The 22,457-nt window shown below is 37.5% G+C and overlaps 1 protein-coding gene across 2 annotated transcripts in view; it reads right to left on the bottom strand.

Moving 5' to 3' along the window:
• The window catches only part of LOC150095417 (ferric reductase 1-like), a 218,180-nt gene that overhangs the window by 96,516 nt on the left and 99,207 nt on the right, over positions 1-22,457 (bottom strand). For both annotated transcript variants that reach the window (XM_090410756.1, XM_090410755.1), the window contains one exon: positions 12,350-12,460. In XM_090410756.1, coding sequence (XP_090266882.1) covers positions 12,350-12,460 — 111 coding nt within the window. The remainder of the gene's footprint in view (positions 1-12,349; positions 12,461-22,457) is intronic.

The raw sequence follows: 22,457 nt of genomic DNA, 5'->3' as shown, positions 1-22,457 counted from the left end.
ATGAAGTCTATTCGGTGTCTTCCATCTTTGCAGTCTAGATGTAAGCCAGATGGAAGAGATTTGTTTAGGTATATAATTTATTATTTCTTGCCAACAAATTCATTGCCAGCCTACTAATATAATAAATTAGTAGGCTGGCAATAAATTTATGACCACATTTGGCTGTAGTCATGAAATTTTTTCATATACAAGTAAAATGTCGTTTGTCCTTAGCTTTTGGGCACCAGTATATAAAGAGCAGGCCAGGAATACAACTCGACTGGTAAAGAAAGTAAAAGTGCAGTTGGAGTAGAAATTAGCAAATCATGCCAAGAAAAATCAAGTTTTTACAATAGGTGGCAAGTAGAAAGAAGACTGATTAAGGTAACATGATTGTTGTGGATGAAAATGGTAGGCTGGTAACTGTTGCAGAGGACACTGATGTATTCAGTGAACAATTAATCAAGGCATTTCACCTTCGTTGGCATGAAATAATGAGAAGCTAAAGTGTAGAGGAAATGGGAGAAGATGGCTTAATTTTCAACAAACTGGAGATATACAAGGAATTAAATATGCTTTATGTCAATAAGGTAACAGGATTAAATGACATGTCTTTAGGGAATATTCCAAGGAGTTTATGGTCCCCTTGGTATACCTTTTAATAAGTCTTGCAACAGCATAGTTCCCAAGGGAGGAAAAGAAGGTAAAATTGTTCCACTTCACAAAGGTGGTGATAAGGTTCTGACTTTGAATTATAGGCCAATCTGTATATCTGGAGTTGTGGTTAAGGTACTGGAAAGATTAGCAAAAGCTAGGATTCAGATATAGATTGATAAAAGCAGTGTTCTCTGCAACAACTTGGGTTTGTTAAAGTCATGTTTTACTAATTTCCTTATGTACTATAACAAGGTGACAGATGCACTGCACAGATGGGGGAGGGGGATACTTAATACAGTGGTATGCTTAGGTTTTTCAAAGACTTTTGATTGATTGCTACACACACTGCTAACTAAATTGAAATGTTTGGGATTGGATAACAGGCTAGTGAGATGATAGGTGACTGGCTGTCAGACAAGTATCAAGCACACTATATATGGGGATACAGTATCCAAAGAGAGGAAAGGCACTAGTGATGTGCTGCAGGGGGATGATTTTAGGCAACTGTGGTTCAGCTTATATATTAATCTTCTGGTTCCCATCTGCCATACGGCCGCGGGAGGGTAGCTAAATGCTACCATTCTAGGGAGAGATGATTATGAGCAAGGTGGTTTCTCGTTGCCTTCCTTGCCGTAAGTATTTATGACTGTAACCTGTGTGTTCACGGGGCCGGTTTGCCTGCTTGCGGGATGAAAAAACCCCAGATAAACTGGCGGAAAAAACCCTGCTGCCCACGCCCAAGACCGGCTAACTTGGCTATGGCTGAGAAAGATCCTTAAGCTCCTCACGTCGTGGACGGGAATCGAACCTAGGACACTCCTTCCCTAGGCATATGGTTGCGAAGCGCAAAGCCACTAGGCTAACCGCGCAGACTATATATTAATAATACTGAATAATACTGGGATAGGTTTAACTGAAGATGTGTAACTCTTTGCTGATAATGCAAATGAGGAGTGAAGCAGATGCTGTGGTCTTACAGGAGGACTAGAACAGACTGTACACAAATGAGTGGAACTGTCAGTCAATGCTGCAAAGTGCAATATTCTGAAATTTGGTAGCAATGATGGAATGTGAAGTATGTGTTTGGCAGGGGAATTTTGATGGAGGTAGAGGAGATGAGAAATCTTGTGATGGTGGACAATGACCTGACGTTCTAGGATCACATTGCACAAGTTTGAAATCATTGCATCGGATTATGGCAATGATGCATAAGGGACACTAATGCACAGAAATAAAGAGGTTTTGGTTCAATTTTATAAGTCCTTGATCAGTCCTCATATGAATTACTGTGCAAAAATTTGGTCACCTGGCCTGGTTTTCATAATGATGAGGATCTAGAGAAGATTCACGAAGATGGAAACTAGTCTTCGGGAAGCTGGTCTTCCACCAAAGGTAGAAGATATCAGCTTCCACCTTTGGTGTATGAAGATAGATTGAAGGAATGCAATTTGCAAATTCTTGCAAATAGGAGGAAGAGGAGATATGATTGAGATATGATTTGGTCAGAAGCTGTTACCAGGTTAATGTGGAAGACATTCTTCACAGAATGGGAGAATGAGTAGAATTAGAGGTCCTTCCTGGAAACTATAGGGGGGGGGGTAGAGACTCCATAGCTCAGTCGGTATAGATGAAACCCTTTTGGCGGAAAGACCTGGGTTTGATTCCCAGCTGTGCAGAACTTTATAACTTTATCTGGTCTCTTTTGACTAAAGGTGAGTTAGCCAGTCTCATACAAAGGTAGAGGGGTTTTTCCCACCCAGAAACTCAGGTTTTTCATCCCTCAGAACAGGCAAACTGGTCCCATGAACACACACAGATCTGCAATCATAAAAAATAAATATACTTGATCCCTCATTAGGAGGGCTCAACCCACCCAAACTGGTCCCATGAACACACACAGATCTACAATCATAAAAAATATATATACTTGATCCCTCATTAGGAGGGCTCAACCCACCCCCCAAAAGGAATAGAGAGAAAGGGGGAGATCCATATGAATATTATTATTATAAGGAGGGATGAGCAGAGTAGTTTCTTTGCATAGCATTGTTGAGTGGAATCTATTATCTGGAATGCAGACATATTGAATGAGTTTACGGCATGGTTTGATGAACTTTGTATGTGATAGTGTGTGTACCTCCTGCAATGAGTGACTACATGGAGGTCTGCTGTTAATCATTTTTGCATGTTCATGTTGGAACATGTTAGTCATGACTAAACAGAATCCAGCTGGTGCACTTATTAGCATTGCTTTTCTTCCTTGAATTTTCCCAACACATTTCTGTATTTCTGGTAATCCTTTCCAGAATCACTCAGATTTCTAACAAGGACCAACTTTTTCTTTGTGCCAACTGCTTTCCTAATGTCTTGAAAAATTCCTCCACTTCTTCCTTAGTTGAACCTTTTGTGGGACCATAGGCAGAAATGAGTCATTGTACAATTCTTCTTTCTGATATTTGTCCACATCACTATTTGATACTGCCTGCCATTCAAGAATATCCTCATAATTAGTGTTGAATACTATAGCTAACCCTTTCCTTGATCTGTATCACCTGAATATAGCTTCTTGCAATTGTTGCTTAGAAAGATCACCTATTTTTGTCTTTGTTTTGGTAACACTTATATCAATCTGGTACTTATCCAGTTCTTCTACTAATTCCATTTCTTTTCCATTGATACTTCTTATGTTGAGGGTGCTAATCTTGAACTCTGATGATATTGAGTTGCGATTTGTTTCGATAGCTGACTTTTCACTGTTCATCCAGGATCCCTGATGTAAACAACTGGGTCTTGTTTAACCAGGTGATGCTCCTGCCATCATAAAATTTGGTCATCATGTACCATTATGTTAGTTTAAGCCAATAAGAATACAATTTGGCCAGCTAAATTCCAAATTGCCATCCCATCCTTACTTGTTCATTATCCAGTTTGCTGTAGTACTAATAGGGCACACCACAAGAAGGTTAGGACTGAACAGAAACTCTGTTGGTCCTTGTTATCAACAAGAACATAGTTGATAGTAATGTCTTCCAACTTCTTCATAGTGAAAGATTTTTCTACTCTGATGTGTCTAACAAGATTCAGCTTTTCCTTGTGTCAGCTGCCTTCTCTAACAACTCCTTCACTACATCTATAGCAAAACCTATGAGACCACAGGTAACAGAAGAGTGATTGTACAAGTTCCTGTTTTTAAATTTTCCCACATCATTCTTAAACTGCTTGCTATCAGAAGTTTATCTTCATGTTTGATGTTGATTTCTATAGCTACTTCTTCCTTTCCCTGATCATTACTGATAAATACCTTGTAATTTAGAAAAATTGCCTGTTCTTTGTTTTGGCAACCCCAATTATGTTTTGTGGTTCTAATTCTCCCCACTCGCCCAGTTCCATTTCTAACAAGCACCTCTGTAGCACAATTGGAAGAATGACGGTATGTTGGGCCCTTCGATTAGAAAAGGCCTAAGTTTGATTCTCGTCATAATGGGAAGAATCTTTATATGGACTTTTTCAATTGAAGGTGAGTTAGCTGATCTCATACGGAGGTAGCAAGATTTTTTCTCCCGGAAACTCAGGTTTTCATCCCATATACAGACAAATCAGCCCTTCAGAACACACGCAATTTACAGACTAGGTGTGGTAGTGGTCAGTGATTGGTAGTAGAGGTTCTGTGTAGTAGTGGAGATGGAAGTTGTACAGTAGGTGTTCTCCTGCAATGAGTCTGACTCCTTGGAAGTGTCACGAACAATAATAATTATTTAATAAGGCACACTGCAAGAAGCCCTAATCAATTTTCCCTCATTCCTTATAGTATATGGCAATCTCTCAATTATCAGACCCACTGGGAGTGAAAAACTCAAGGGAGTCTACACAGCATCCAAAGCAGTTGTCATACCTTCTCAATTCACTAGATGCAATCACTACTTTAGCAGGCAAAGTGTTCCACTCACTCATGGTTCACCCTTCTTAATCACATACAAAGACTTCCATGGATGCTCACCCTGTCTGCTCCCCACCTTCCATATAATGAAAAATTTCATCTACCAATATCTTATAACATCCTTTCAGAAGTTTATAGTACTATTCCTCTTTCTCTTGTCTACCAGCATCCACAATCCACCATCTCAATCTGTCCTCATAATCTGTATTCCGTAATCCTGATATCATCCTTGTAATTCTTCTTTGCAGTCTTTCCACTGCTTCTTTATCCCTTCAGAATCCAGAGACCAAATCTTGCACAGTAATCCATGTGCAGTCATATTAAGCTCTGTAAAGTCTTTATATAACAATGTTCAGTTAACGTCAGAATTATCCTCTGAGTTGTATTCCAGTTTTTGCAGTTTCTCCAAGCATAATACTACTAGTATAATATGCCATTGGATATAACACCAAAGTCCATAATGTTACACATACTAAAACTGAATTGACAGCCATTATTGTTTTGGCTAAAATTCAGCTTACTCAAATAATTCTGTGAGTGCTGTATAGGAATAACATCTTATGAACAAAAAAATCCTCTATCTTATTTCCTGAATGGAAATAGCTTCTTTAGTCCTAATCAACTTCTGAAGATAAGTTGACAATCTTTCATATTTCACTGGTAGTGATCTTAAGCAATTAATAAACCAAGGCTTTCAAAGAGAGAGAGAGAAAATGAAAAACAACTGCCACCATCTAATGGTGCTACATTTTTTTAACATCCATATTACTGTCTATACAAGTTCTAGAAATGGTTTTTGAGAGGTGGGGTTAAAAACAAATTTCCAGGAGATGGAAAACCCTATTTGTCTATGCCAAAGATTAACTCAGTAACCAGCTACAGAAAGTTAAAGAGAGGCCTATAAAAGATTACTTTGGTCAGCAACTAGATTCAAACCTGCAGCAATCTTTCTTTAGGCAACATAGTGCTACAAAAACAAACCATTTCCACTGTGCCACACAAGCACCAATCCCAAAAACAAGTCTAAAATTTAAAAAAAAAAAAAGCATTTTTATTTTAAAACAGTGAGTTGTATTCAGGTAATTCTTTTAAGGTCACACTGTGGTCAACATTCATAGTGAAGAATTTATGGAGACACGTGTTAAAATAATTACTTAGCACTAGGAAAGTAACATTCAATGTTTCGACCTCTGTACTGAGGTCATCATCAGGAAAAATACACATGTATAAGATACAAGCTACATGACACTTCACTGTGCAAAGGTAAAATGAATCTGGATACTTGTTAATCTTTAAACCTAGCCTGACCTGTTGTGGGAAACAAAAAAAATAATAATAAAGTAAATAAAAAATTAAAACCGAACTATATTAAACATTTCTAAAGTCCTCTCGTATTGAAATTTTCTTCGTCATTTTTGTTTAGGTTTGGTAATGTTTTAGCATTTCATAAAGCGTCTTTGAATTTTCTCTCCAGATTTTGGTGCGGTGTAGGGATTTGGTGCCTTTCCATTCAATTCCCGCATGTTTGGAGTGCATGGTCTGATAGTCCTGTTTTACCATAGTGAAGATATTTAATGTGACATTTGTGTTCATCTTTTCTGATTGGAATAGTGTCCTGTTTCCCCTATATAAAGTAGGTTGCAGGTACATTGGATTTTTAAACCTGTGGGTTGGCCAGGTATGGAAGAGGATCTTTGGAAGAGCTAAGTAAATTTCTTAATTTTGTTGGAGGTTTGAAGGTATTCTTAATGTTACATTTAAATAGTGTTCTATTTTTTCTGAAATGCCTCTAATATAGGGTATGGCTATGTCATTTTTGTAATCTTTAGTTTTTAGTGGTACAGGTAACCCTCGTATAATGCAGTACTTATACAACGCGGTTTCGATATAACGTGGTCTACAAATTGTCATAACCCTTTATCTTTTGATATCTTCTCTTCACTGCACAACTTAAAAATCAAATTTTATCTTTGTAAAATTTGCATCTGCCCATATCGCAGATACAGTTATAAGTAGCCAATTTATATTAGGGGAAATACCCTTTAGCATGCATGTACGTCAATTGTTTTTATCATATAAAGCTTATTGTTTATATGTTTATCATATAAAGCTTATCATATAAAGCTTGGTTTCTGCCAGGAAAGCGCATTAAAAATCATAAGTGTTAATCTCAAGCTGAGCACTTTATTTCCTGGTGCATTACATACGATATACAATGCTTTTTTATGTAAAAAAATTATTTTTATATTAATGGCCACTTAGAAAGCTTTTGCAATATGGTTGAAAATGAAATTAGTGAATTAATTGATTGGGAAATAGATTTAAATGAGGAGGAACTGGTACAATTAATAGATGACATTACGTCGAACCAAATGGCAGGGAAAGTTCTTCTGAAGATTCTGATTGTGATGAATCCATTAAGAATTCAGTTTAAAGAATTAGCAGAAGAATTAGGCTTGACAAGAAAGTTATTTTATAGATAGTGATCCATCAATAGTGCTCCGGAAAATTCACGAGACAATTGGATATTTGTTTAGCTCCATATTATGAACTTAATAAAAAAAAATGCAGCATAGTGGTAAGCAAGGTCTTATTACTGACTTCTTGATAACTAAACTAGTCTAAGTATGCAATGATGCACATATTACTCATTGCATATAATGCATAAATGTTTTGCCTAAAACATTTATGCAGTATTCGTATGTGCAATGAAGTTTTCGTACAATTTGTAATTTTTATACTATGCATTTGTTTCATAGTTTATCTTTGTTTTCTTAACTTACACGAATCATCTGCATTAAATAAGAATTTTTTTTTTTGGATATATCACTGTTTATATAATTAAAAAAAATTTCAAAAAACGATTTCAGAAACTAACACTACTTTTTCTATGTGATCTGAGTCTCACATAATGCAATTTATATAATGAACCATTTCTATATAAAAAAATGGCTACAATTAAAAAAAAAATGGTTCACAAGATCCTCCATAAAAAATATAGGTTACCTTCATATAACGCAGATGTTAGGTTCCATAGAAATGGCTCATTATATAAATTGCGTTATGTTTGAGAGTGCCGATGACGCCTAGTTTTTGTGTTGGATGGTGGTATGAATTTTTATATATATATTAGCCCGTGTGTGTAGGTTTGCAGTAGACTGTGAAGGAGACAGAGCCTGAGGGAAGACATGTGACAAGTGCATCTAGAAAAGGAAGAGTTGTTTTTGATTTCGATGGTGAATTGGATACATTTGTATTGTTTGTTCAGGTGGCTTAGGAATGTATTTAATGTTTTGCAGCTGTGGGGCCAAATGGCAAAAATATCAACATATCTGAGCCAGACTTTGGGCGCTGGCTGAATCTAGATCTTGTTGCTCGAAGTTTTCCATGTAAAAGTTAGCAATTGAGGGGAAAGTGGCAAGTCCATGGCTGTACCTTCTTTTTTGTAGGTAAAAATTATTTTGCCACATGAAATACCTGGAGCAGAGTATGTGGGCAAAGAGGACCATGATGTTGGGAGGAAATATGTTTTGTAAGAGAATATTATTAGTATCATTGATAGGGACATTAGTGAAAAGGGCAATTATGTCAAAGCTGACTAATAAATCTTTGTTATCGAATGTAATGTTTCTAATCTTACTTATGAAGTGTTGTGTATTTTTTTTTTTTTTTTTTTTTTTTTTTTTTTATGTAGGAGGGAGAATAACCTACCCATCCCTTGAGTGGGCCACTAATTTCTTGGCTAAGTGATAATTAGGGCTGTCAATCCCTTTAACTATTGGTCATAGTGGTGTGTGTGTTTTGTGCAGGCCATAAATTCTGGGAGTGCGGGCACAATGCGGTATTAGTTTTTTGGTTGTTTCTTCTGGCCACGTGGTCACAGATTTGATTAATTCTGTTTTCTTTTTGATGTAGTTTGTAGGGTTGTAGTTCACCATTTGGTACGTGTTGTGATCGGATACCAAATGGGTAATTTTTTTCTAGGCATGTTATCTGATCGAAGACAACAGTAGCATGACCTTTATCTGCTTTTGTAATTACAATATCTTTGTTATTTTTTAAGGATTTAATGGCTAATTTTTCTGCTTTGGTTAGGTTGCAACTTAGTTGCTTATTACAGTTTAATATGTATAATGTTTCCATTCACATTTTGTCTGCTAAAATTGGAGGGGAGGGATCGTAGACCTCTTTCGATATGATAAATGAAATTAATTTGTTAACTGACCTTGGTGCAATGGCATAGTTCAGGCCTTTTTCCAGAAGTGCGAGTTCTACGTTAAGGTTGTAGTTGCATTTGTTAATAACTCGGTCATGGTCTGTTGGTGGTTGGTTGCTCCTGACTTCACTTGTAGGTGATTGGATGTTCCTTGGTTGGTTTGTAATTGGCTGTTCCTCTGGATATGGTGTCTGGATTGCCTATTGCTTTCTTATTGTTTAAGTGCTTGAAACTTTGCTATTAATTTTCCTTTGTTCTTAAGCAGCATGTGCTTGGCCAAGTCATCTGTAATCCTGTCTAGAATATCCCAAATATCAGGATTAATGTAACTTATAGCTCTAATTTTTTGTTGTAAAATGCTGGCTTTGATAACTGCTATGTTTTTGTGGGCCTCGTGGATCTGTTCTCTCAAAGCTCTTTCTAAACGGGCATACATACAGAGTGCATTAACTGAAGTAAACTTTTTTTTAACTTAATGCAGTTGGGTATTAAGTTTCTGCCTCTACATCATTTTAGAAAGGTTAGTCGATTAATTAACATAGAAACACATATTTTCATTTTACCATAGTGGCTGCATTGCTTGTGGGTCAAATCTCCATGGATTATGACAATTCTTTCTTTTAAGGTTACACGTGGTCAGCATTCATAGTGAAGAATTTATGGAGATACAACACACATTAGAATAATTACTTAACATTAGGAAAGTAACATTCAATGTACCTGCAACCTACCTTACATATGGGAAACAGGACACACTATTCCAATCTGAAAAAGACGAACACAAATAGCACATTAAATACCTCCACTATGGTAAAACAGGCCTATCAGATCATGCACTCCAAACATGCCACAAAATTGACTGGAAAGGCACTATGTCCCTACACTGCACCAAAGCTTCATTTTGAGAGAAAATTCAACGAAGCTTATGAAATGCTAAAGCATTATCCAAACCTGAACAAAAATGATGGATTAATCATTCTAAGAATGTGGAAGACCTAACTGCAACTCTTATAAACAACCAGAACAAGCCCAGAAGAAAATCTCAATACAAGGTCTTTAGAAATGTTTAATGTAGTTCGGTTTTAATTTTTTATTTTATTTATTTATTTATTTATTTTGGTTCATACAAGAAGTCAGACTAGATTAAAAGATTAACAAGTATCCAAATTCATTTTATCTTTGTATAGTGCAGTGTCATGTAGCTTGTATCTTATACATATGTACTTTTCCTGATAATGACCTCAATACAGAGGTCAAAATGTTGAATGTTTATTATTATTATATTATTAAGGCCTCCATGGAGTCAAAAGAATTCATCGTTGGAGGTCCTGCCTAAGAAGCACAAAGTCTATCAAGACTCGTCGAGGGGAGGTCCCCCCCCTAAGAAACACAAAGTCTATCATACCACTCCTTAAACTCATTGACCGTTCTCGCTCTCACCACTCCATCAGGCAATTGAGAGTTTATTTTTCACTTGGTTAGACTATAATAAGTTTAGTTTAATCCTTTATCCAAGCATGAGCAAACAAAGTTTGCACCTGAAAGTATCTTCAGGACTAGGGTAAGGTAGTGCAACCAGGCAACTCGTTGCAAAGGTGGAGAAAGCTCTCATCACTCCTATCTCAGTATCTCCCTTAATGCAAAGCACATCTTGCAGATATGTGTAATGCTATGCATTAAGGCAAGGGCCACTACCCATACCGGTTTCAACCTTTATTGAGGTCTCGTCAGTGGGAGCCAGGCCCAGTAGTGGAGATACAAAGGCAGAAGCAATGAGAGGTCATCCAATGAGGATGACCTCTCATTGCTTCTAAGAAAATGTCTAAGAAAATGGCAGTATATGCCTTTCCCTCATCTAATGCTCTTGTAACTTTATCATAAAAGACTAGCATATTGCTAAAACAAGAGCACCCTTTCACAAATCCATGTTGACTCTCACAGCTAACATTATCCTCTTCTGCCCAATGCTGTATATGGTCCTTCACTACTTTCTCCAAGATCTTACTAACTACTGATGACACACAAACTGGCCTATAATTAGACACTTCCAGTCTGCTACCACCCTTATGCAATGGCACTATCTTACCTTATTATCTTACCTTCCATTCCATTGTACCTTTCCTGCAGCCAGACTTTCATTGAAAAGCCAGGTTAAAGGCACTGTCAGTTCCCTAGTGCATTCTCTCAAAACTCATGGTGAAATACCATCCAGTCCCACTACTTTACTGACATCCAGAGTACTCAGTATTTGAAACACTCTCCTCCTGTACCTCTAAACCTCGAACCTGCCCAATCCCTCTGGCATTAAAACTGACTCCTCCAGGATGAAATACTCCAATAAAGTGTTCATTGAACAATTCCACTATATCCTCTGCATCAGTCACTATTTCCATTTTTATCCCACAATATCATTCTTCCAGTCATTTCTTCTCCTACTGGCCACATATCTAAAAAAATTCCCTAGGGTTTTCTTTCGATCTTAGGGCCAATCTCCTCTCATATTCCAGTTTAGTCTTCCTTACCATACTAGTCACTCTTCTGGCCTGTGTCTTATACTCTTTATGCATCTTCTCTTTGCCTGTCTCCTTATATCTCTTCCATGGCCTCTTTCTTTTATGAATTTTAGGAATGTTACTTTCCTAATGTTAAGTAATTATTCTAACACGTGTGTTGTGTCTCCAAAAATTCTTCACTATGAATGTATTGAGGTAAGTAAGGTCAATATGGGAAAGCCAAGTGAATAAATTTATATGGAATAAGGGAAATTGGCCAATATATCAAGACAGCAACAGACAATAGCGTGCAAGAATAGCATACAAGACACACAAGAAAATAATGAAACAAATGGATTGGAGAGATAAGTTTATAATGTAACAGTTGATCAAAGACTGGAAACCACAGCTTTGACATAGGAAATTAAGAGGTAGTATCAATTGCAGAACTGTATTAAAAACAAAATATCACAAAAGTCCATTATTAATATTCAAGAATGTGTAAGAAGAGCTGATTAAAGATTGGCATGGTAATTCAAACAGAATAAGAAATAAAAGTTTAGCAATTTTTTTTTTTTGTTTCAAAACAAGTGTTTGAAGCAAAAACAGTAGGAAAAAACTCAGAATAAGACCATAATATAGGTGGATTGCTGAGTTAGAATAATTAGTAAATCTAAAGTTAAGAGCTGATCAAATTAGAGAACTGACAAATAGCAGACCAAAAACTGCTTGTAAAATGTGTTATATTGTCATGCCTGGTATACCCCGATGAGGGTATGCACCAGAAAATGAATTATTGATATCTAACTTTTACATACATTAAACCATACCTTTTACATACTGGAAAAACTGTAATGCAGATGTAGACAAACCAGTGAAATTTTGCTTTCCATGAGTAGCATAATACTGAATTTATATTGTAATAAAAACTTATTGCTTTGTATAAAATATTTGCATTCAAGACATTTAATTATATATTTGTATCATCACCTGGGGCAACTAAATTGGCAGTTTAGCATTAAAAAAAATAAATTGTAACAATAACATCCTTTAATAATAAAAACTTACTGGATTTAGAGGACTATTTGTTTTCCATCCTTCAGCAGTAAAATGATTCCAAGAATTCTGAATCCTCACTTGCCCATTTGTAAGAATGCATTCTGTCACACTGTCATCACCCTGGCATAAAAAATAATTTGAATTTAATATTTACAAGGAAACCAACAAATGAAATGTAATAACTATAAAATCAAAAATTATCTTTTCACTGCCAGCAGTTTAGTCAACCCTAACAGTCAGTTTGTTCAATAATTATTGTAATATGCCAGAATTTGTTAACTGAGAATGATACATAAAGGAAAATAAAAATGGGATACAGACTCCTCTGGGAGGATAGAAAGGACAAAAGGAGGTCAATATAATGTTAATGCTTGCAACAGAATTATCATCCATTTGCGATAGAGGTGAAAAATAGCAACATGCAATAGCATTGAGAATATTGTGATTTTGAGATAAACAGAACAAAATATCTAACAGGATGTTAGATGTTTAAAAAATGAAGGACAACTACCACAAAATGTATACACAAATTGGATGAACAAGTAAAAAGTTGATCTTAATGAGTACAGTACAATGTTCATTATGGAAACAGGAATTGGAAAGAGCCATATGGAAGCAACACAAAGTTTAAAGCATTGCATATGATGATATGCCTCAGAAAATATGTATCTGTGAATGAGGTATCAATTGCCACTAGCTGGCAGTGATGAGATACTGGCTTAGTTGTGGGCAAGCAGAAGAAAGTTGTTGTGAAAGTTCAGCAGGATGCAAAGGGTACATTATTATTTTTTTTAGGAAGGATAATCAAGATAGCAGGGGAATATGGTGTTATCGATATCAAATGATTTGAGTCATTAGGGTAGAAAGCTATGATTGCAATATTAGCGATAATTTTCCAAGTAGCAATAAGTTTGAAGCTGTACATGGTGGGATGTTCAAGACCCAGTAGATCAGTTGTTGGTGACAAAGAAATGCATTGCCAAATCAACCTTATGAATGCTAAACAAATAATTACAGGGATTAATTATCCAAACATTGAGTGGGAAACAGTAAAAATCTCACAAGAAAAGTGAAGCCAAATTTATTGAGCCATTGCAAGACCAACCCCAAGTAGCATACAGACTAAATCAAAGTGTTAGGCCTGATTATAGTGTGCGTGTGGGGGGGGGGAGTCAAAGATGTGACTGTTCTGTTTCTGGTGTACTGACCTAGGAACAGGTCAAGTACATGGATGTTCCCTTAAAAAAAAAAAAAAAAAAGTTACATGCCAAACCTCAAAGCAGGAATACACACTGAGGAGAATACTAAGTTCAGTCCCATTATATTAGTTACTTGATGGAAAGGATGTTGGCAATGCATAGGAAGCATTAAAAAAGCATGTAAATGATGCAATATCAGAAGGTGTTCCTAGTATCCAAAGAACAAATATGCTAGGAGTGAAATAGATGTGCAATCTTGTTATGACATTCTTAAGAAAAAGATGACAGTGAACAAATACCATGTGCATAGGGAAGTCAGATATGAAAATTAAAAGGTACATGCCAAAGCAGTTCAAGCATTATAAGGAAAACTAAGTCTAGGTATGAAAAAGTTGAAAACCTGGCTCTGCAAGCCAAAGACAACTCAAAAGAATTTATTATCCTGCAAGTAAAAGAATGAATGTGTGAAGGAGTAAATACTAAATTCAAATAATATGCAGGTAGATGAAAAAAACTATTCAACTAATAAGTGTCCATTTTGCTAAGAGCTACCAGCCTTGTGTATGTAAAAATAAAACTCAAAGTTATCTCTATGCTAGATGAAGAATGCAGATATATGAGAGGGTAGTACTGGAGCTGAGGCATAAATGGAATAACTAATAACTGATGGGATATCAAGCACTGATGCTGAAAGTGTTCATGTATTAAAGCTTAAGTGCTGGGAGAAACTTTCGTGGGAGACTTAACGGAATGAAATGACACTGAGAAACAATTAAAAATTAATTCTTCTGATATTTTGTCAGCCACAGAGACAGCTACAGGGATTACAATGAGAGGTAACACAAACACGACACACAAAACTAAGTGAAACATGTGGATGAAAGGCTAGAGTCCTAATTAGGCAGGATTCCCCCCTCTGTGGGCAACCACAAAGAAAGAATTCTTAAAAATAAGCACACCAAAAAGTATGACAGTCTTTTGGATTCTAAACCCATGAATCAAATTAAACCTCTTCATGCCATAGCTAACCTTTCATCAAAAAAAAAAAAAAAAGCTTAACGAAACCACTGTCAGCTTCCTAAGTCACGCCCACAATGTTGCCTTTGTACCGAAACAAGTACTACCACTAGATTATGATCAACAGCGAATGCAGAAGCCATAACCTGGCTCCAGTAATTCTCAGTTTTCTCAGCTGTCCTGTGAAAGGGGACAGCTGAGAGAATATGAAAGAGATACCTTTGGCAAGTGAGAGCAAAAGAATCAAATTAAAAGGATTAGCTTTGCTGTCAAAAACTAACTTCTTCAACAATCTATCTAAAACACCAAATGGAATAGCATCTTACAATCTTATTCCTGAAGGCAACCAAGAATCAGCAGACTACAGGTAATATTTATGATCCCATCTTTGATACTGATGACTTAATTATTGTATGATGATACAACAGCCGTGAGTCCCCTTTACGGGGAGGTATGGCACCATCTCAGTCCCCCCAAATTTTATCCAGGCTCGGAACCGTCAAAACTGACGACAGACCTATGGCTGGGTCAGTATTCCTGACTGTAATCCATGTGTGCAGGATGAAAAACCCCAGATAAACGGGCAGAAAAACCCTGCTGTCCATGCCCAGGACTGGCTAACTTGGCTATGGCTGAGGAAGATCCTTAAGCTCCTCACGTCATCGACGGGAATTGAATCTAGGACACTCCTTCCCCAGGCACATGGTTGTGAAGTGCAATACCACCAGGCTAACAGTGAAGACACTGATGACTTAAATGTACATATTTACATCAAATTGGATACCATCTTTTGTAACATCCAAAGACAATCATTCATTGTTCTTGGTGACTTCAGTATGACCTAAGTCACAAACCAAGTCATACCAGCCTGCTGACCGAGTGGTTAGCGTATTCGCTCTCTAGCCAAAAGGCTGCAGGTTTGAATCCCGCCATGGGCATGGATGTTTGCGATCGTCTTTGGAAATACTAGTGGTGGTGTTCGGTGGTAGAGGGCGTTGGTGTAGTTGCGGTCAGTTGGTGGATTGAGCAGTAGAGGCAGAGTTGTGGAGCAGTGTCCTCCCTGAAGGAGTCTAATAATAATAAAAAAAAATAAATAAAAGTCACTGTCTAAACAGTAAACTACTAGAAAAGTAGTTAGGAAATAAGCTCAGTGCACTGAATATTATTCAGTCTCACTTTTAAGCCACAAGAGAAAAATTGAGATCACCCACTTGAATGCCAAGTTCTTTCAAGATTTTAATTCAAAAGACAATAAGAAAGTAACATTTATTTACTTTGATGCTGATATTTCACTGGTTTTATACCCAGCATCCTCAGAGTACAAACAGTTTGTCACAAAACGCAAACAGCAATAATTACTTAATAGTGGGAGCAGTTTAAAATTATAACCAACAACACAAAGAACAAAGTCCTAATTGCCACCATCTATTGTTGGATAAAGACTGAGGTTAACTAGCATTAATTCAATCTTAAAATGATTGCCTCCAAGATTTTTAGTAAATCGATACAACTGCACTTGTTGGAATGTTTTCAAGCTACTGCTGATTTCAAAACACTTCTGTTTTTGGAATCAGCAGCATCATCGTCTCATGATAATACCCAATGCCTTTCTTGGATCCTTCAAGGCATATATAAACAGATCCTGTCTGTCCATAATCAGCCAAGTTACTAGAATAGGGCACTTCATATACTGCTTTATGTGATAAATGAGAATGAGTACACATGAAGTTTATAGACAAAATAATACTTTTGGTGGTATTGGACAGTACATGACATTGATGGAAGTAGTAGTGCCATTTTGTGTAGTTGGAGTATTAAGCAGTGGGAGAAACAAGGTGTGTGTAGTGGAGTAATAATAATTATTTGACACCTCCAAGGACTTATCACAGGAGTCCTTGGATGTGTCACATAATTATTATCCCAAGACCTCATGGAGTCAAAGACTCATCTGGAAAGTCCTTTTATCACACACACACACAGCTCATCATACCGTGCCTTGAACACATTCAAACTCCTTGCAAACACCACACTTTCAGGCAAGGCATTCCAATCATTTACAACTCTGCACGAGAAAAACCTGCCTCTCACAACTTCTTTATACAGTTTCCAGGGATGACCTCTGGTTCTCCCCTGATGTCCTACTATTTTCTGTAGAACTTCTCCAGCATTGATCCTATAACAACCCCTTACCAACTTGTAGGTCTCTATCATATCTCCCCTCTTCCTCCTGTCCACCAGACTCTGCAAATTGCATCTTCTCAATCTTTCCTCATACTCGACATTCCAGAGGTCAGAAACTACCTTAGTCAGTCGCCTTTGGACCCTTTACATCTCTTCATCCTTCTGAAAACCAGGTGACCAAATCTGGGCACAATAATCCATGTGTGGCCTAATCAAAGCCTTATACAAAGGAACAAGAATCTCCCTATTTCTACATGTCAGTATCCTCTGCATCATTCCTAGAAGCCTTTGTGTTGTCTTCACAATTTTGGCTATGTGTCCCCTAAATTTCAGATCCTAATCCACTATCATCCCCAGATCTCTTATTTCTTCCACCTCCAACAATATATCCTCACCAAGCATAAATTCTGTGTCCTATCTTTGTTTTCCAAATTTTAAAACGTTACATTTTGCAACATTGAACTTGCATCCCCATTTCCATGCCCAATCACTCAATTTATTCAAGTCTTCTTGTAAGGCCACAACATCTTCACTACTCTTCATGGTTCAGCTCATCTTTGCATCATCTGCAAAGAACTGAATATCTCCATCCAAATCTTCACCTATATCATTAATATACAAGTTAAACAGTAATGTCCCAAAAACAGACCCGAGCACTCCACTAGTGACTTTCCTTTTCCTGGATATCGCTCCCCATATACAACTTGTTGATACCTATCAGGTGGCCATAATAAATTTAGTTTAATCCTTTATCCAAGTGTGAGCAAACAAAGTTTGCGCCTGAAAGTATCTTCAGGACTGGGTTAAGGTGGTACTACACCAGGGCAACTCGTTGCAAAGGTGGAGCAAGCTACCAACACTCCTATCCTAGTATCTCCCATAATGCAAAACACTCTAACCAATTATACTCTAACCAAGTGGAAAATAAACTTTCAACATCTTTCTCTAAATCCAGAGTAATTTATTAAAAAAGGGTGGCACACCAATTGGCAATTCCTATAGGTGGAGATGACCTGCTAATGCTTCTTCCTGATATCTCAACTTGGGCCTGGCTCCCACTGAAGAGACCTCAATAAAGGTCGAAACCGGTCTGGGTAGTGGCCCTTCCCTTAATGCATAACATTAGACATATCCGCAAGGAGATGTGTTTTGCATTATGGGAGATACTAGGATAGGAGTGTTGGTAGCTTGCTCCACCTTTGCAACGAGTTGCCCTGGTGTAGTACCACCTTAACCCAGTCCTGAAGATACTTTCAGGCGCAAACTTTGTTTGCTCACACTTGGATAAAGGATTAAACTAAATTTATTATACTCTAACCAAGTGGAAAATAAACTTTCAACATCTTTCTCTAAATCCAGAGTAATTTATTAAAAAAGGGTGGCACACCAATTGGCAATTCCTATAGGTGGAGATGACCTGCTAATGCTTCTTCCTGATATCTCAACTTGGGCCTGGCTCCCACTGAAGAGACCTCAATAAAGGTCGAAACCGGTCTGGGTAGTGGCCCTTCCCTTAATGCATAACATTAGACATATCCGCAAGGAGATGTGTTTTGCATTATGGGAGATACTAGGATAGGAGTGTTGGTAGCTTGCTCCACCTTTGCAACGAGTTGCCCTGGTGTAGTACCACCTTAACCCAGTCCTGAAGATACTTTCAGGCGCAAACTTTGTTTGCTCACACTTGGATAAAGGATTAAACTAAATTTATTATACTCTAACCAAGTGGAAAATAAACTTTCAACATCTTTCTCTAAATCCAGAGTAATTTATTAAAAAAGGGTGGCACACCAATTGGCAATTCCTATAGGTGGAGATGACCTGCTAATGCTTCTTCCTGATATCTCAACTTGGGCCTGGCTCCCACTGAAGAGACCTCAATAAAGGTCGAAACCGGTCTGGGTAGTGGCCCTTCCCTTAATGCATAACATTAGACATATCCGCAAGGAGATGTGTTTTGCATTATGGGAGATACTAGGATAGGAGTGTTGGTAGCTTGCTCCACCTTTGCAACGAGTTGCCCTGGTGTAGTACCACCTTAACCCAGTCCTGAAGATACTTTCAGGCGCAAACTTTGTTTGCTCACACTTGGATAAAGGATTAAACTAAATTTATTATACTCTAACCAAGTGGAAAATAAACTTTCAACATCTTTCTCTAAATCCAGAGTAATTTATTAAAAAAGGGTGGCACACCAATTGGCAATTCCTATAGGTGGAGATGACCTGCTAATGCTTCTTCCTGATATCTCAACTTGGGCCTGGCTCCCACTGAAGAGACCTCAATAAAGGTCGAAACCGGTCTGGGTAGTGGCCCTTCCCTTAATGCATAACATTAGACATATCCGCAAGGAGATGTGTTTTGCATTATGGGAGATACTAGGATAGGAGTGTTGGTAGCTTGCTCCACCTTTGCAACGAGTTGCCCTGGTGTAGTACCACCTTAACCCAGTCCTGAAGATACTTTCAGGCGCAAACTTTGTTTGCTCACACTTGGATAAAGGATTAAACTAAATTTATTATACTCTAACCAAGTGGAAAATAAACTTTCAACATCTTTCTCTAAATCCAGAGTAATTTATTAAAAAAGGGTGGCACACCAATTGGCAATTCCTATAGGTGGAGATGACCTGCTAATGCTTCTTCCTGATATCTCAACTTGGGCCTGGCTCCCACTGAAGAGACCTCAATAAAGGTCGAAACCGGTCTGGGTAGTGGCCCTTCCCTTAATGCATAACATTAGACATATCCGCAAGGAGAGTGTTTTGCATTATGGGAGATACTAGGATAGGAGTGTTGGTAGCTTGCTCCACCTTTGCAACGAGTTGCCCTGGTGTAGTACCACCTTAACCCAGTCCTGAAGATACTTTCAGGCGCAAACTTTGTTTGCTCACACTTGGATAAAGGATTAAACTAAATTTATTATACTCTAACCAAGTGGAAAATAAACTTTCAACATCTTTCTCTAAATCCAGAGTAATTTATTAAAAAAGGGTGGCACACCAATTGGCAATTCCTATAGGTGGAGATGACCTGCTAATGCTTCTTCCTGATATCTCAACTTGGGCCTGGCTCCCACTGAAGAGACCTCAATAAAGGTCGAAACCGGTCTGGGTAGTGGCCCTTCCCTTAATGCATAACATTAGACATATCCGCAAGGAGATGTGTTTTGCATTATGGGAGATACTAGGATAGGAGTGTTGGTAGCTTGCTCCACCTTTGCAACGAGTTGCCCTGGTGTAGTACCACCTTAACCCAGTCCTGAAGATACTTTCAGGCGCAAACTTTGTTTGCTCACACTTGGATAAAGGATTAAACTAAATTTATTATACTCTAACCAAGTGGAAAATAAACTTTCAACATCTTTCTCTAAATCCAGAGTAATTTATTAAAAAAGGGTGGCACACCAATTGGCAATTCCTATAGGTGGAGATGACCTGCTAATGCTTCTTCCTGATATCTCAACTTGGGCCTGGCTCCCACTGAAGAGACCTCAATAAAGGTCGAAACCGGTCTGGGTAGTGGCCCTTCCCTTAATGCATAACATTAGACATATCCGCAAGGAGATGTGTTTTGCATTATGGGAGATACTAGGATAGGAGTGTTGGTAGCTTGCTCCACCTTTGCAACGAGTTGCCCTGGTGTAGTACCACCTTAACCCAGTCCTGAAGATACTTTCAGGCGCAAACTTTGTTTGCTCACACTTGGATAAAGGATTAAACTAAATTTATTATACTCTAACCAAGTGGAAAATAAACTTTCAATATCAGGTGGCCAGTCTCCAATCCAATGCACTAATCTAATATCCAACCCCATCTGCTCTAGTTTGACTATCAATTTATCATGAGGTACTCTACCAAAAGCCTTTGCAAAATCTAAGCATATTACTGTGTATCCTTCTCCTCTGTCCAAGGAAGCAGTCACTTTATTGTAATAAGTAGATTACTAAAACATGACCATCTTTAATGACCATTACTAAAACAAATCATCTTTTCCATAAATATAATGTATGGAAAAGATGATTGCACTTTCCCATGGCCATCAAGATTACATATAATGGAAAAGTTTGTGATGTAAACCTAACAGACTCACTGCTGATTCCCTAAAAGATGCTGCAAAGCATAACTAGTTTCAGCAAAAAAAATTGTCCATTTTAAACATTTGACAATTAAAAAAAATGCAATGAAATTTCAATTTGAATTTCAATAAAGTTGTTTCTGAACATTCCAAGAGAGCTGAGCACACAGGAGCTACGATATGTCTAACCTTCTAGCAAGTACACTGACAAAATATTTGCTGTGCATTACATCTTCAGCTGATGTCACTCATATGCTATCAAGAACTAAAGTCAGTCCTCCAAACCTACCTTTATTCTATTAGCCACATCATTACACAATTCGATAGGATTTTGGACTGAAGCCTGAACATGCCAATTTCTCTTTCACTACATTTATTACTTCCCTAGAGAGTGTTTTATATTCCTCATGAAACTGACGAATACCTTTCTCTATACCTTATCCATTATACCCTCTTCCTGTACTGCTTCTACTAATTATAGTTCATCCATTTCACTCTCCACTAACTTTAAGAATGCAATGGCATTACAATCAGTAAAGATCTGAAATTATGGCTCAGACACCACTGATTTTCTAACTCTTCCACTGATATTCACAGTAGGTTATCGATTTGTTGCAGAAGTTGTTCATCTCCTACTCCATAGTTCCTCACATCAGCTGTCTGTAACAAAGAGAAATTTACATCTACTTAGCCACCTCTTATATCAAAATTGCATGATCACTATCACCATGTTGACTTTCATTATCACAGGAGATGAAAGATTTAATATCACGACCACCATATTTTGTGGATGGCAGTTCTTTTTCCTTAAAAAAAAAAAAAAGAATTCATTCTCCTTACACATTTTCAGATCCTAGTCATTACTTCTACAGTTAAGTGACAATTATCATCCCATTGTCACTTAGCGGAACCTCACTAAATATTTAACATTCCTACTCAATCTTGCACCAAACAGCCTCAAAGCTACGATCAATATTGCTTCTTTGAATCTCCAATTTGGAGAGGGGATAACTCAGATTTGTAATATTCTGGTCTCCTCTTATCCTTCCTTCCTTTTCAAAAAATACAGTATGTCCATTGTACTCATCCCATTCATATACATCCCACTGAGGCCATGCTTGTAGCCTTATCTTTCACCCATTCTGACACCTAAAACATCTGAGGTCTCAGAATGTGCATCTCCTGGACACATTTTTTACCCTTCAACAGCAACCTACTTAGTTTAACACTGCCCTCATTCAGTGATCTACAACAAACGTGTTTCTCATCCTCAAATTTACTTGTATATCCACAACATTTAATTGGTATCCTTTTCAGCTATCTACTATCATTCATCAGCAAAACTAACTACCTCTCTTTCTCTGACACTCAAATCTCAAGTGATCCCTCATTCACATTTACACACAAGATCTGTTCACACTAAAACAATCAATTCCTTTGCCTTTCCAATTCTCTCCCATGCCTGTCACTCTTCCTATTGTCATTTTTAAACACAGCATCACTATTTATTTTAACAGCTTTAACAATGAAATCCTCTCACAATGCTATACACACGATTTGTCCTTCTTTAACTATCCTACTTTACAAACTTCCACTCATATCATTTACCACCTTCAACTGCTATGCATCTTCATTCTTCCACTT

This window comes from Typopeltis vanoorti, chromosome 20, assembly GCF_054136105.1.
Source record: "Typopeltis vanoorti isolate ZY-2024b chromosome 20, IOZ_Tvanoo_1.0, whole genome shotgun sequence".
Classification (NCBI taxonomy): Eukaryota; Metazoa; Arthropoda; class Arachnida; order Uropygi; family Thelyphonidae; genus Typopeltis; species Typopeltis vanoorti.
Note: the sequence above shows the minus strand (reverse complement) of the source record. Positions and strands in the feature narration are given on the sequence as shown.